This window comes from Ambystoma mexicanum, chromosome 7q (genome assembly GCF_040938575.1).
Source record: "Ambystoma mexicanum isolate Mex_15411 chromosome 7q, UKY_AmexF1_1, whole genome shotgun sequence".
NCBI lineage: Eukaryota > Metazoa > Chordata > Amphibia > Caudata > Ambystomatidae > Ambystoma > Ambystoma mexicanum.
The window spans coordinates 34,882,450-34,898,061 of NC_090941.1; the positions used below are offsets into that span (position 1 = coordinate 34,882,450).

A 15,612-nucleotide genomic window follows, 5' to 3' on the forward strand; every position below is an offset into this window, starting at 1 on the left:
CTTTAGCATGCTACATGGGAGTGCATCGCACTGGCAGCATTTGAAGCAGCTTTTTCCAAATCACATTTCTGGGCTCTGATTGATCTGATCTGATTCAACGGTGACGTCCTGCTATTCTCATTTTTCTGTCTTTTAAGATTGCGTGTTATCTGCTCCCTCAATATTGATTCCAGCATTTTTCCTGAGAGTGAAAATGGATTAGGCGGAGCGGGTCTCAGGGAAGGGATGAATTCTGAGGAGGCTGTTTGTGTGGGAGAAGCAATGTCATAGGAAGCGGCGCATTCGTTTTCTCAGAGTGAATTATGGCGGTATTTGGACTTCATTTAATCAACTATAGAATCTGCTCTTTTCTGTCAGGTGAACAGAGTCTTCTGTCGGCCACCTCCCGCTTCGTTCCACATCTGTTTGACGTGGTTAATGTTTCCCGCGCCCGCATTTCTTTTCAGCCTATTGCTCAGTTTGCAGCTTGGGTGTTTAATGTGCATCGTTTTTAAAAGGGGCAGTCTTTTGTAGAAATGGCAGTCGAAAGGACGTTCTGCAAAGTCTTAATTGGAGAAGTGTCACAGGTATTATTAAATAGGACTTGCCAATGTTTCTAATGCAGGTTTTGGGGAAAATAGTAAGTATGGAAGAAGGACAACATCAAAGAAGCACGCATTGGCAATACCAACAGTTTTGGCTTTTATGTAGGCTTGGGAGAGACATTTTCCAGGCCCTGCCATGATGGTAGTTTCTGTCCATAAGATGGCAACAGATGGCAAATTGTGTTTGCACCTGAGTCTATTATAGCAGTGCTTGGCAAATGCCTATCTAAAGCATTTACATGACACAAAACTATTGGATTTGTCGTTGCTTGTTATTTAAAGAAATTCAGTTCAGGTTGCCGATGCAAGGCCACACATATTGAGGGAGGCTATATCAAGTGCCTGAATGAACACTTGGTTAAGAATTGCACCAGGGGGTGGTCTACATTTAAAGAGACACATGTGTACGATATCATATATCTTGCAATCACTTATAAGGCGTTCTCTACCTATATGTGGTGGTTTTCGACAGCAATGTATTCAAGCAGGAGGGTAATGAAACTCCGTGGGCACACTCAGATTCCGTTAAGGAGCACGGGTATGCTGAGACAAGTCTAAAGATAGGTCGGTAACGTCTCTTTGACTACAAATATGATGTACATTAAGTATGAGTTTCACTGACACCTGACAGATGCCTTTTGGCTCTTCCCTGTCTCCGGGAATTGTCCGGTGGCATAACTCCACCCACTAACTTTGTGCATGGCATGAAGCTAATATTGGTGAGCAACATTGACTGATACTATTTAATTCCAATGGGTGAATGGGATTAAACAATGGTGACACTTCATGCGAAGGGACTAACCCTGAGTAACCTTGAGTAACTCTGCTAGATTGGCTATTGAATGCTTGTTAGCAACCTAATAGGGTCACATCCAGCTGGTTCCATGATTAGATGATTTGAACATGCTTAATGAGATCATACATCTACAGTGGCTCATTAAATACACTTCTTCTAAATTGATTAGCTTCTTAGACAGTAAGTCACTTTTGAATGAGCACAAGATTGATAAGTACTTTTAAAAGAAGCGGTCTTTACCTCGAAATGCGTCAGCCAAAAAAGCGGACTGGTGTATTGTATTATTTGATTTCGATTGTTATTAACATTCGATTTTTTGTTATAAAAATTGAATGGATGTTTTCCTGATTGACTAATTATTAGGACAAAATGTGGATAATTCTGTATGGAAATTTGTACTGTTTTGTTCAGTATTTGAAAGTGTGCAGGGGACGGGAGGATCTTCTTTTCTCCTTTGTATTGTGTGGTGGTTCTGTGCCAGGACTGCCATTCTTCCCCTGCACCTTAAGGACTCCTTGATATTGTTTCAAAATTCTGAATTATTGAGATCTGAAGAGTGGTGTGCACTAACATTTCCTGGTTCTACATTTGCAGATAAACCATTACCTTACAGAATACTGCCTACAACGAACATAGGTGTTCCCTTAAAAGCACAGTGCTCGCTCACAAATATCCTGGGGAAGGGTGCTGTAGATGGGAAGGGGATGGTAGTGGTTGAGAATGGTTATAGGGAATGGGCATGAGTGGTCAATGGGTGGATAAACATCCAAACTATATACACATCATGTGCGTCCCACTTCACACCCCAACTCTCTCCTAGCCTCAGTTCCCATGGCAATAGTTAAGTCTTATAGGCATGGCCACTCAATGTAGTCATAGAAAATGTGTGCATGGGCTAGACCAACTAGGAATGGAGCGCACAACAGGCATAAAACACATTTTCTTTAAAATATGAAATAATCAAGGATGTGGAAGTATTTACTTTTTTAAAGCTGCCACATTGCAAATGTCCCAGTCATCACAGTAACAACACTGGTTACTAATTAATAATTCTCTTTTGAAAATCACTATTGTGACATTTTCCAGCCATCATCCACAAAATGTTTGGGCAAATAATGACCAAAGATAGTCAGGTAACGAAAAGGATTTCTTTATATTTCATAGGATGCAGACTATTTATAGAGAGGCATAGTGTTGACCACTTAATAAATCATTAGATGTAAAGAATACATTCACGCAATAAAATGTAATGATGTTATTGTACCCAAAACCATCAGTACATTTGCAGGTGGGGAATCTGCCTTACATAATAGACAAATTAAATCACATGACTTAATAGCTCTCATACTGCCCCATGTCTGGAGTGAGTAGTATAGGGAAGACAGCTACAACTGTTGGCTTTATCAGTGCTTGTTTTTAACAGGACCTCAGTGCAAGAAACATGTATACATCAAGGGGTTGCAGGCACACTTGGTTAAGAGTTTTGTATTACACCAGTAACACATTTCACAGCTGCAATTAGGCCACTAACTCTGAGTAGGCAGATTAGAAACAATGCTGGTAGGCCAAAGTTTGATGTAAAGATAAAGGTAGCTCAAAGAGATCCCAGGGGTGTGTGTTTTGGGTGGGGAGGGGCAGTAGCTGGGCAGAAATGGCCATAGGAATTAGGAATGGGTGGCAAATAACCAAACAACACTCACAAGTTGTGTGTCCCTTCTCATAAGCCATCTCCTTCCTAGCTGTACTCTAATGCAACAGATTGGGCTCGTAGGTGCTGTTGAAGTTCCACCTTATAGCCAAAACTTAAAAGGGATTTTGGTGCACAAAGCTGATAATGTGAGAAGGTAATTGTAAGACAGATCACCTTGCGTAGGCATAGCCACGATTGTCTAACAAGTGGGGCCTGAAGCTAACGTGGGTGGGCCCAAGCATGACAAGAAATGGGAATACTTGGTTAGTTATTTAAATGATCCAAATATCTAACTCAGTTATGTATTTTATTCATAACTTTGTTATGCAGTTTTATTGATAACATTGTTTACATTAATAGCAGTGACTCTATCTCTTTCAAGCATGACAATAAAGGACAATGCTTTGTTGGGTATTTAAATGATGCAAATATTTAACGCAGTTATGGATTTTATTGATAAAAATGTTTATGTTAATAGCAGTGAATCCTTTGCTATCGCTTCACTCCACCATTAATTCGATGTACATTTTTTCTTCTCTTCCCCTCCCCCGTTGTTTTTCTTTCTTACATCATCAGTCTCAAAGGGTTTTTACTCTGATCATTTAATACTTACTAGGTATCATATTATGGTTTGTATTTTAAATGTTATATTATTTATTAATCTCTCATTGTAATTGAGATGATTGATCTGTAATCTGAGTTTGAATAAATCAAAATGTTATAAACTAAAAATGAAAGGTGTTAGTGAAGTCCAGAGATAATTAAATGGCTGACTGAAAGAGACTATTGTCATTGTTGAGTGAATGTGTTTAATGTCAATTATATCTCAACATTCTAAATTAAACTTTCTCACTTACCGAGGGTATTCCTTTCCCCAAAAAAATGGCTTCTGCAGCTCTCCGGCTGGGAACCCTATACAAATACAAATAGAGATAATGCTTAAAAAGGAGTCTGTTTTTTTCTTCATTATATTGAACATATGATTAAGTGTGGGAAAAGACAATACATCTAAAAATATGATAAATAATGCATTATAGTCAGGGAGAAAGCTCAGCAAGTTATTTGTTCGTCTCAGGCATGGTCACATCCTGCAATTACTGAGAATGATGTGATGGTGGCTGTTGTTTTTGCCGTAATTGCTGATGGTCGGCTCCCACTCTTAAGCCGAGGAGGAGGAGAGCTACCAGGGGTGGTAACTGCAACGCCTTTGTTGTGTGACACAGGACCGCAATAGACGCTGCCCATTGATACGTAGCACATTGCGCTGCGCCCATGCATCCAAACATTTAAGAAATAAGAATCGGACCCTCTGCGGCAAAGCCCTCGCAGGACAAGACTGCAGTGTTGTGCGACGCAAAGCCCTTATTTAGACAAAGGTGTCGGAAATCAGAGTGTGAGCATGTAGCGCATCGATTGATCAGCAGCGACCGCAAGGTAAGACAGGTGTTGGTGGGAGATGCAGCTATTACTGCGTCCTACTAAACTGCCCTCCCTCGCGCTTACTTCCATTTCAATGCAAATCTCGCCCTGCGCTGTCTCTAGGCAGCCATTAGGCTGTCCCTCACAGGTAGCCTTGCTTTGATTTTCTGTGTCTTTGCAACTGTTTCTCTGCATTTCTTTTGCATCTTGCACATTTTTTCGCGTTTAGGTGATTGTTTTGGCCTCCATCATTGTTTCTCTGCTTTCCCCTGCTTGTTCTGCATTTGTCCCTGTCTGGGTGAACGTATTGGCCTCTATCACTGTGCGTTGTAATTCTCCTGCATTCTCTGCATCTCCCCTCTAGGCAAATGATCCTGAGTGTGCTGTGTCCACTAAGCCTTTCTCCTCTTCTCTAGGTTATCTCCTAAGCTGTGATCACTACTGTTGCCGTCCAGGCCTTTTTTCCTCTCTAGGTTCAGCTGAGCCTGGTCGGCTCACACCGCTTTCTCTACTCACTGCCGTCTGCGCTCTGCTGTTAACCGTTGCTCCCTCGGTTTATCCCCCACCCATATTTCACAAGTTCCCCTCCTTGTGCACCATGTGGGGCGTAGCTCTAAGCAGTGTTTCCTTCTCTTCTCCTCCTCTAGCCTGCCCTTTCTCTTCCCTCTATCACACCAACTATGGTGCTCTCAATTTCCCCCGGCTTCTCTAACTGCTTTTCTATCTCCTATCCTACTCTTCTCACTAAAACTGGTAGGAAGAAGCTCAAGGTCACCCTGGTCTCCAATCCAGGCCTTTCCATCGCTGACACTTATGTCAGTGCTTCCTCCAGATAGACGCTCACCGACATCCTCTTTGTTGTTTCTTCACTGACCTATGGACCCTTCATATGGTCACACTTCTCTCTTCTTCCTCCTCTTTTCCCATTAACGGTGGCACCCGGTGTGAGGTTCTCTTGGTCCCCATTAATGTCTATCAAAACGGCACTGTCATGGTCCAGGGCCCTCAGCCCAATCTCACTATTTGATAGATGCCTCCTTCGCCTCATCAACTTCTCATCAACTTCCTTCCTCCTCCTGCTATTCCTTCTACCACTTTGCTGGCTCATATGCTCCTTCTTCTACTGCTCTGTATCCTGTGCCATACACTACTGCTCTGGCTCCTTTGTCACCTCTGTCCTTCACCTCTATGGCTCCCTTGCCATCCACTCCTGTCTGGCTCCTCTGCCGCCTCCTCCTCCCTCCACCTCTCTGGCTCCTCTGCCACTTCTAATGGGTACTCTTTTCCCCTGTACTCTGCCCCAGAAGTATTCCAAAAGTGGCAACCTGCTCCACATGGCTACTCTCAGCTCTCTCTCTCCTGTCAAACACTACTCTGACATCTGCCACCTTGAACTCTTGGACCTAGATGTTCTCACTTGTACCGAAACATGTTTCAAGGCCAGCTCTGTCACAGCTTTGACACACTCCTCTCCGATGGCTACAAGAACTTCTCTGACCCCAGGCCCAATAGGCCCAGAGGCAGATTGACCCTGATCTTTACTGAGTGGATCACTACTTCCACCATCCCCACTCAGACCTATTCCTCCTTTGAATGCCTGGCCTTCAGGCTCTCTATCACTCCTGGCCCCTCTCTGACCTTGTCCACCATCTACAGGCCCCCTGGCCAGGTCACCCTCTTTCTCTCTGAATGGGCTGACCTCACTTTTTGTCTCCTTTCCTCTATCTCCCATCTTCTCTTCCTTCGGGATCTCAACATCATCCTGGACTTTGCAGAATCCTCTGAGCTTTTTCACAACCCTTGTGACTCCCTTTCCCTCTCCATTCTACCCTCTGGTCTGACTCACGCTGCTGGCCACACCTTGGATGTCTGCATCTCATCAGACATCCCCCTCTCTATTCCTGTCACTACTCCTCTCTCCTTGATTGACCACGTTCTTCTTTCTTCTCACTTGAAGCTTCCTGTTCACTTGACAAAGCCCGACACAGCACCACCACCTTCCTTTGCGGTCATTCGACCTATGAAGTGAGTGTCAGTGGCCGCCTTTGCCTCCACTTTCTCTCCCCCCACCTATTCCTGTGGCTGACTCCCATCCTGACACAGCCCTTTCCAACCTCCACCTTTCCCTCTCTTAACACTCTGGATATCCTTGCCACTGTTATGAGGATCCGTGGCGCCTGAATCCTGCCACCAAGTGTAATTCTTGGTATGACTCAGATCTGCTTTCACACAAAAAAGATTAGGCAACACACAACTATGTAAAAGCTACCAGCAGCTAACAGAGAACCCAAGACAAGGTCAAGTTAGTAAAACCAAGCCCAAAAAGTTTTTTTACTGTGGGGTGGACTCAAGTCTATTCATAAAAAGTAAGGAATAGAACAAGGTTGTGGCTGGAGACATAAGGATAGAGCGAAACCAAGGTACTATCCCTGCCTACTGTGCACTCTCAGCTAGGTTGCGGTGTTACAACGCCTGTCTAATAGTGACAGAATAAGAAAGAAATTACCACGTCTATGGTGTGTAATGGATTCAACCCTGAGAGTCCCAACCCACTCTCTTCCAGATTGACTTGAATCGGAGGAGACTACCAGTAAAACAAGGGGAAAGGAAAAAGAGAGTTCACCCAGGAAGAAAAAGAGGATCAATTTTTCTCTTTAAAACAACTCATGTGGCATCTAATGGGATAGACAATTTTTAATAGCCCATTGATTGTCACACTGATCCTAGGTTGCTCAGGTTAAAAATGACACAAATGAAGGAAATGGGATGAATTCCCATTCCAAAAAACAGACAAAGACAATACAATCACCACTTCCCATGTGGGATCGACTTTATACTCATGGAAAGTGGGACAATGTAAAATGGTTTGCTCAAACTAAAATGAGGGCAGATTAGTGCCCTTTTAGATGTAACAAACACCGTCGCTTCCTCACAAGAGCTTCAGTTTAACTAAGAAAGTGCCCGTTGGATGTATATCACAAATGCATTACACGTGAACTGGACATTAAAGTTGTGCCCTGTTCTGAGGCATACCATACTCTAGATCAAGAGGGAGAGAAAACCAAGGGTTCTTTCCCAGACTGCTCCAGTCCCATGACACCTACGGCAAGGTGGTAATGTGCTATGCCATCTACCTTTTTTTAACCTTTTTCTCATAGACTGTTTTTCGAGTAATGAAATACACCAGCTTGTGAGGAAGCAAGGGTGTTTGTTACATCTAAAAGGGCACTAATCTGCCCTCATTTTAGTTTGAGCAAACCATTTTACTCGCTCTTCCTAAATATCTTCCTTCTCGAGCTCTTTGCTCATCTGCCTCCAACTCCCTCAGTGTCAGTCACTTCTCCAAGCAACCATTTGGTGGTAGATCTCTCTCTTCTCTACTGGTGCCTCCCTCTGGAACAGCCTCCCTCCCTCCCTTAAACTTGAGGAGAACCATCTCTGGTTCCGTAAACACCTCAAAACCTTTCTCTTTGCTTCTGCCTTCTCTGTCAGGAATTGCCAGTGGAAACTATTGAACGTATGGAGGCATTGACTTTACAGGTTAACGTTCTTGTTCTCACCAGACATGGCGTCCTGCCCTATATGTTCTGGCTCCGCCCACTCAGCCGATGTGTTGTATCTGTGTTTTTCTACCAGTTACTATGCTCTTCACTCCAGTTGCATTCGTGCTAGAGTTTTCCTTCTTTTGCCATACTGTGTAGATTGCTTTCTTTTTCTCTGTCTTCCTTGTTCCCCTGTTGTTGATATACCTTCGTGTACTGTGTTATTTTAGTTTTCTTTCCTCTTGGAGGATTGTTTTCTTTATGGCGCTCTGTCCATTTCTGCCTTATTGCCTTTCATCCGCCTCGGACGCTTGTTTATTTACTTTACTTCCTTTGCAGCACTTGCCACAAGGGCTCACTGCTTTTGTCCGCTTCGGACGTTTGTTTACTTTACTTCTTGGCAGCGCTTGCCATACGGGCTCACTGCCTTCGTCCGCCTAGGACGTTTATTTACTCCACTTCCTTTGCAGCACTTGCCGCAAGTGCTCACTACTTTCGTCCGCTTCAGACGTTTGTTTACTTTACTTTACTTTCTTGGCTCCGCTTGCCGTACGGGGTCACTGCCTTCTTCCGTCTTGGACATTTTATTTTCATAACATTCCTCACGGCATTTGCCATTCCAGCTAGCTGTTTATGTCCTCCTCGGGCATGAACTGCCTTTAAGATCCTTTTTTTCTTTATTTTGCTTTCCTCTTTACAGAGCCTGTCCGTTCTACGTTCTTTCTTCTGTCTACTCCAGTTGCTTTCCTCATCTGTTATTCCTGTCTCTCTTCTTTTGTTCTTTTCCTTTTGTACTCCTTTTGGATTACACCTCCCACTGGACCTTCAGTGCCAATCTTTAAATTTTGTCATCCAGTTTGAATTGCATTTTTGCTGGACTTTGGTCTTTGGACATTGCACTTACATTGGAATCCACCATCTTTACCAGGGTTTTTTCTGCCTTCCGGCTTTTTCCCGGGGAGCGAGGCTGGCCCCCTGGGTTTCCCCGAGGGCAGAGTCTCACCTCTGCCAAGGTGGCCTCTGGAGGGGCCAGACCTTATTTACACAAGAGCAAGGGACAGAAACTCAAGGTTCAAAAACCCTGGAAGAAGAAGAAGGAGTGGAAAAGGACGGAAGCAGTTCTTACGGATCTTACTTCGGAAGAATCAGGTGAGGAGAAGGGGGAGACAGACAATGAGCCTGACATTCTCTCCTCCTCTCCTCTGCTGACCCCTGGCTGAAACCGGTACTGCACTGGCTACCTGGACACCCTTCTGATCCCGGGCGAGGTCCCTCTCCTGCTAGAGTCACACTCCTGCACTGCCCACCTGGCAACCCCCACACTCGGGAACTGTTCTGTATCCCTTCAGTCCCCCCACCAGACCTCAATAGCTGATGTCAGCACTTACCCTTGCACTTGCCACTTGCTGGCCGCTATGTTATTTATTGTCTTTATTCCCATTTATTGCACTTTCCTTCCTCCCTTCCCACGCACTTGCATGATCTGAATGACACCTGGCCTAGTAGGATCGTTGTTTGTCCCCTTGTTCCCCTCCCTTGCCTCGTTGCGCCTTGAAACACTTGTGTATAGGTGCGTTATAAATGCCATATCATATCATATCATATCCTCTGCAGAGCAATGTAAAGTAGGAGACCCTGAATGACGAAATGTGCAACTTCCTGGGGTGGCAGGGTGCTTGGAAGTGTGTTTTGGAACGCTGCATGCCTTACATACCCTCTAGGAGGCTTTTGACTGCACTTATGGGTTCATTTTCTTCACCTTTACTCATGTTTGGGAGGAATGACAGACAGTGTTTGGCAGTACTTCAGCAGTCATTTACATTTTTATACTGTGGAATTAACACCGTCTTTTTTGGGGCTAATTCTGCCGCAGGAATTCGCTCTGGAGGAATTACAACCAGTTTTTGTGTCCCCATTAGTTAATAGCTCCTACAGAATTAGTGCTGTGGAATTACTGCTGGTTTCCTTTAGCTGTAATTTGGCAAAACGTTAAAAGTGGCAGTAATTCCGTTACTGACACTTTTTTTCATTACCGCTATACTCGTAATGAGACCCCATGGTACTTAATTTACTATTATGTTGACTGGATCTGAGTAATATTATTTAAAATGCATACTTCAAATCTATGCACGAGAGGGATTCTTGTATGGTTTTGTAATAGTTCAAATACTGAAATTGTTAAAATCCAGCTACTAAAGAAGATCAGTCCCCTTTTTGAAAAAATAATGCTTATTGTGCGCAGAAAAAATGATGTTTCCAACTGAAAGTAGCCTGTTTGCTTTAATAAAAAGTAGCAAAACATTTAGCTAATGTTCAAATATGATAGTAGGCACAGCTGCCCGTGATGAACCGTGTTTAGCATAATGCAAATGCATGCAGTGTAATGCATCAGGGGTCCTGGTAAGAATGGGCAGCAATTTCCTGAGTGAGCCAGACTGCTCCCGAACTGATCACCATGTCAAATACAGATCTGTGCCAAGTTCATCTTCATTAGGTGAAGGAAATGAGGCGCTTACATGGGTTGATGGCTTCAGGTCGCTGTGGACCGCATCAACTGGCCAAATATCTGTGCTCAGCTAACTCAGACGTTCATTAACCTGACTTGGGTCTCACCTGTTCATGCACGACAAAGTCAGATGGCACCGGAATGCACTGGGAAGCGGAGTAAATACATATGAAGTCATATGGCAACGCTTAATCGCTTCTCGGTAAACGGATGTACCAACCTCTAGAAAGCATGGGATTCTCAAGTTAAAAATGTCAAATTTAATATACATTTTCAAAACATACGCACCGTAGCATAATTCCTACAGCCAGGATAACACGTTAGCATGTAGTCCCTAGGCCATAAGATGCTATGGTCGTGCTACTGTAGCGGCATCCCAGACCATCATCTACTGTATTAAGTGAAAGCTTGCTAGCATTTAGTTTCAGCATTGAACCACGTTTTCAACTCAATGTTTCTTGTTACCTAAACTCTCCCGGCAAGTGTTAGAATTGATTAAGTCATTAATATTTTATCACCAATGTATGAGAAATGTTTCACTCCATGTCATTCCTCCTCACAGGTTCATCTTGATTTTAAAAACTTTACATTAAATCATCATGGTTTGACCTTTTACAACATGTGATGTTATGTTACTGTGGTTTATACCTTTCTTTGCCAGCCTTTGCGTGGTTTCTTGACATTGCGGTTGATCAGACTTGTGCCGGACCTCCTTAAGCTCAAAGCTCTGCTATTCTCTACCTCTTTCCCTTCGCTGTTAATCACCCCACTGCCGCTTTGAGTGGTGACTTGACCCTCATGAATCTCACAGGATTCCAGGCCCTTCTTACCAATCGATACCCGCACCCTCCTGCCCCCACTGCTCGGCTCTCGCGGGCCCCTGCTTGGCGGCTCTGGATCCCACCCTTGGGAGTCGCCTCACTAGCATTTGCCTGAGGTTGACCTCCTGGCTCCCCTTAGCACTTCCCTCCCGGGCCCTCCTCCAGCACTTGTCCACTCCTCTGCTCCCCCCTCCCTCTCCTGCACTTCTCCACTGCACTTGCACGTCAGACTGTCACAAGACCTAGTAGGACCATGACTGTATTTTACTGTTTTTGCCATTGCTATCACTTCTCCTGTTCCCCTTCCCATTTAGCATTGTGGAGCTTTGAAACACAATTCTGCTGTATAGGCGCCTAACAAATGCTCAATAGAATAAAACAAATCTATCTATTTGCTTTTTTATATAGCGCCTTTCACCATTGGGCCTCAAAGCGCTCACGAGACAAAAAGACATAAACATAAAAACAAGCAGAGGTCAGTCACTAAATAAATCTGAAAGAGAATAGGTGGGTTTGGCTAGTGAGAAGAGGGAGGGAAAATGTCAGATAGCTTTGCATTAAATCCATAGATCGGATTTACCTGGGTACTGGGCGCGTGTCTCTTTCTAGTTGTGTTGAGTACAGGATATTGAGGCATTTGAGTCTAAATGGGTGCTTGGGTGCCTGTGGTGCTAGGATGCATGGCCGGAACTGTGGTATGCAGGATGGTTGGAGAGCTCTATCATAACGTATTCTAATACACTGATAGAGGGCTATAAGAACTGGCTGAGTCGCTACAACTTGCAGTATTTAAGCATGCATGATAATGTACAGGAAAGGCAGTGAACTCTCAATTAGTTTACAAAAAAAAGTTTCATGTTTTTTCAAAACTTCAAAAGATCTCTAATTTTCTGCAAGTCAAGTGGAAAGCAGTTACCAAGTTGAATTGCTTGGACTGTATTTTATCTGCCATATCCTCTGGATTTGCATATGCAAGAGGCAACCTTGGAATATTTCTAGTAAGCGTGTAAACGGTGACTAGAAGAATACCATTTTAGATGTGTCTTTAGCAATATGGGAGCATTCCCACACAGGACTTGGTGGGCAATGGTAACCAATTTAAATGAAATTCTAGATTTTATAGGAAGCCGCTGAAGAGCTTTGAGAGCTAGAGGAATGCAAGCATGTTTAGGGAAGTTCATGACTATCCGAGCTACAGTTTTTTGACGTAACTGTAAGGATTGTGTCAGAGATTCAGTAGGGGGCATTGCAATAATCGGATGGTGCACCACAATCGCTCAGTGGTGCCCCAATAAGGCTTTGTACCACCTGAGCGTGTGGAAAGATTTGTGGAGGATGAGTATGCACTATCTCATCTTTGCTGTATTGGGGTCCCACGTTGAGTTGTTGATCTCTGGCCTTTGGCTCTCTCATCTTGTTCCATTTGGACTCTTCAGTGCATCTGCATGCACGGGCTAGCATGTCCTGTCGTGAACAACAATCTCCTACATGTTCTTTACCCTCAATACATGCTATTGAGAACTTGCCACCTTGCCTGAAAACAGTGGGTCAAGAATCGATACCAGGAGGTACTCCTCATTCTTCTTAATCCCAACAATGCATGGTTCCTAACTGACGGCTGAGAGCAGAGGATTCACAGAGAATTATCTTGCTTCGCCACTGCCAGACAGTTCATGTTCAGGCATTATGTTGGAGAGTTCTAATTTCTGCATTCACCGACTGGGTGGCCTCCTTATATAAATGCATCAAACAAAAGAAAAACATTTCCCAACATGTACCTCTGTGTGGCAATGTAGATGTTAAGGAGGTATCACCCAGATGCTGACTGTGGCTAAGGCACTAGAAAGTCACTGCATTGCACTGTTCTTAAGGCACTAGAAAGTCACTGCATTGCACTGTTCTTGCATACACTGCAGCCTATGGTCGGTTGAATTCAGCCGAATCGGCATTGTTATTTTCTGCTAATTGTAAGGGTTGCCCAAGGTTTTGGCGCTTTACAAATAAAAAATAAATAAATAAGTAAGGGAGAAGGGCATGTGCATAGTTCTGCCTATCTTCAGGGCAGCTACTTTTATTACTATACAGACACAGCTTCGAAAAGTAGTGGAGCGCTTTACAAGTCATAGGAGGAAGTGCACAGTGAGGGAAACAGAGATACAAAGGAGTGGGAGTTAATAGCAGTGGAGGGGAGAGGCAGGCAATTTAGCAGCAAATGATAAGGCAACCAGAAGAAGAAACCGAGGACAGCAGATCACCTGTTCTCAAGTTAGGTGGGAAATGTAGGGTGTGTGGACTAGGTGTTTGGCAGGAGACATTTCATGAAGAGGAGGCCTTGAACTATTTCCTAGACGTAGAAGTGAGGGCTGAGTCTGGTGATGACAAGGAGGGGATTCCAGAATCTGGGGGTGTAGACTGACAAAATACTCATTTAAACCCTGTTTTAAGCACTCAGCCTTAATGGCAGGGCAGTGACTGACATCAGAGAGGACTCAATGTACACCACTGACATTTCTTTTTATTTCCTGCTTTCTGAAACCCTGTGGAGGGCAATGAGGAGATTCGGCAGGGGCTGTAGATTCCTCATGTGTTAGGGGCCAGGGAGGTGGGGGTATTAAGGGCTCACTGGGTGTGCAGGGCAGTCAAACCAGGTGTTTATATTGCATTATTTTACATAAGGGACTTCAAATTTACCCTGCATCCTTCTTGCCTTACGTCAAAGGATAGCAGAAAGGAGTACTGACAACACAGGAGATAAAAAACTCCATGTACCGATCGGGGCATCAAGCACCTGCTCTGCATGTAGACTTGCATGAAAAACAAAAGAATCTCCTCACTGCACACTGCACCAATATTTATTGTGGAAATACCTGCCACCAAGCTCTCTGCTTTACCTGTCCCTCAGAGACTGCTTGGAAATGCCCTGTTCAATGCAGGGTGTGCTGCGTGCAAACCACAGCTAATATCTGCAGATGTCCACTTGGGCACGGTTAACGATAAATCAGTCCTAGCTGGAAGCCCAGGTGTACCTGTCATGCGCAGCCGTACGGCACTGCCTTTTGGGGGCATTATAAGCAACAGTGCGTCAATTCAGGCCCCAAATTGCCAGGCCTACAAGTCCCAACACTCAGTGTCTCACTGAGTCCACTATTCCCCTCCTTTTTGGTTTTGCCCAGAAATGGCGCAGGCCAAAAGAACAGGATGGCAGGGAAGTTCCCTTGTTTTGCGTTCAACCTGTGCTACTGATTCAAGCAAATCTCCCCCTGCACCGTCAGTGTGCACATCCTTGTGGTACCTGACTGCACTTACTTCCCAATCCCAACCAGGAGAATCCATTCAAATTCTACAGGTTCGAGTTTTGGCCAAACCGTCTTGCTCATGCTTTCGTGTAATATGTGTGTTTACTCAGTGAAGCCCAGACATGTACCGCCTATTTAACATGTTCTGGAACACATTCAAATATCACCGACCTACCTCCAATGCCACGATTTTCCCACTTTTTTTATTTTTCATTTCAAAAGCCTATGTCAGGAATGCAAAACCTTAACATTATTTATGAATACTTTTCTATGAAACTGCATTCAAGAAAATACATACGCATGTTAGATTTTTGGTATTAAATGTGATCACCACTAAATATAAACATTACAGATTGGCAGGTATCAACAGCGATCATATGTTTCTACCGAAAAGACCTTTAATGGTCTATGATTTCAATTGAAAGTATTGTAGGTTATCTGCTAAGATTGAAACTGCCCTCTACACTATTTGCACTCAAGTGTTATCCAACAGAAAGATCCAAATGAAATGTGGATATATTGCTGCCAGCCTAGATAAAAGGATCGAGTCAAATGACACTATGCTAGTTAATCAGCCACAGTAGTAATGTATTCCAAACGGGGGTATTTGCACTTACAAAAAATAAGCTTTTGTATGAATTTCATCATAATTGTATGACTATGTTGTCTACTGACTGAAAGTGTGTATTTGTAATTGTTACCTTTTGATTAATGCGCTCTTTCTTAGAGGACGAGTGTTAAGACGGATTTCTGAACTCTGACCTAGTGGGCAGAGGTTCAGAAGGCAAGCCTAGTTTCTTGGAACTGTAAGAGGATTCAATTCAACACTACAGCTAAATCAATGCCTAGTCTGGGATACTGAATGGAAACCCTTATTGATATATCTTTATGTCCAGTTCATGCGTTCTGGATGACTACCCCTATATAACACCCCTCTCTTGGAATCCCCCTGACCCCA

At 43.8% G+C, this 15,612-nt stretch overlaps 1 protein-coding gene across 2 annotated transcripts in view; it reads right to left on the reverse strand.

Moving 5' to 3' along the window:
- The window catches only part of PHEX (phosphate regulating endopeptidase X-linked), a 1,520,886-nt gene that overhangs the window by 205,492 nt on the left and 1,299,782 nt on the right, over positions 1–15,612 (reverse strand). For both annotated transcript variants that reach the window (XM_069639233.1, XM_069639232.1), the window contains exon 16: positions 3,928–3,982. In XM_069639233.1, coding sequence (XP_069495334.1) covers positions 3,928–3,982 — 55 coding nt within the window. The remainder of the gene's footprint in view (positions 1–3,927; positions 3,983–15,612) is intronic.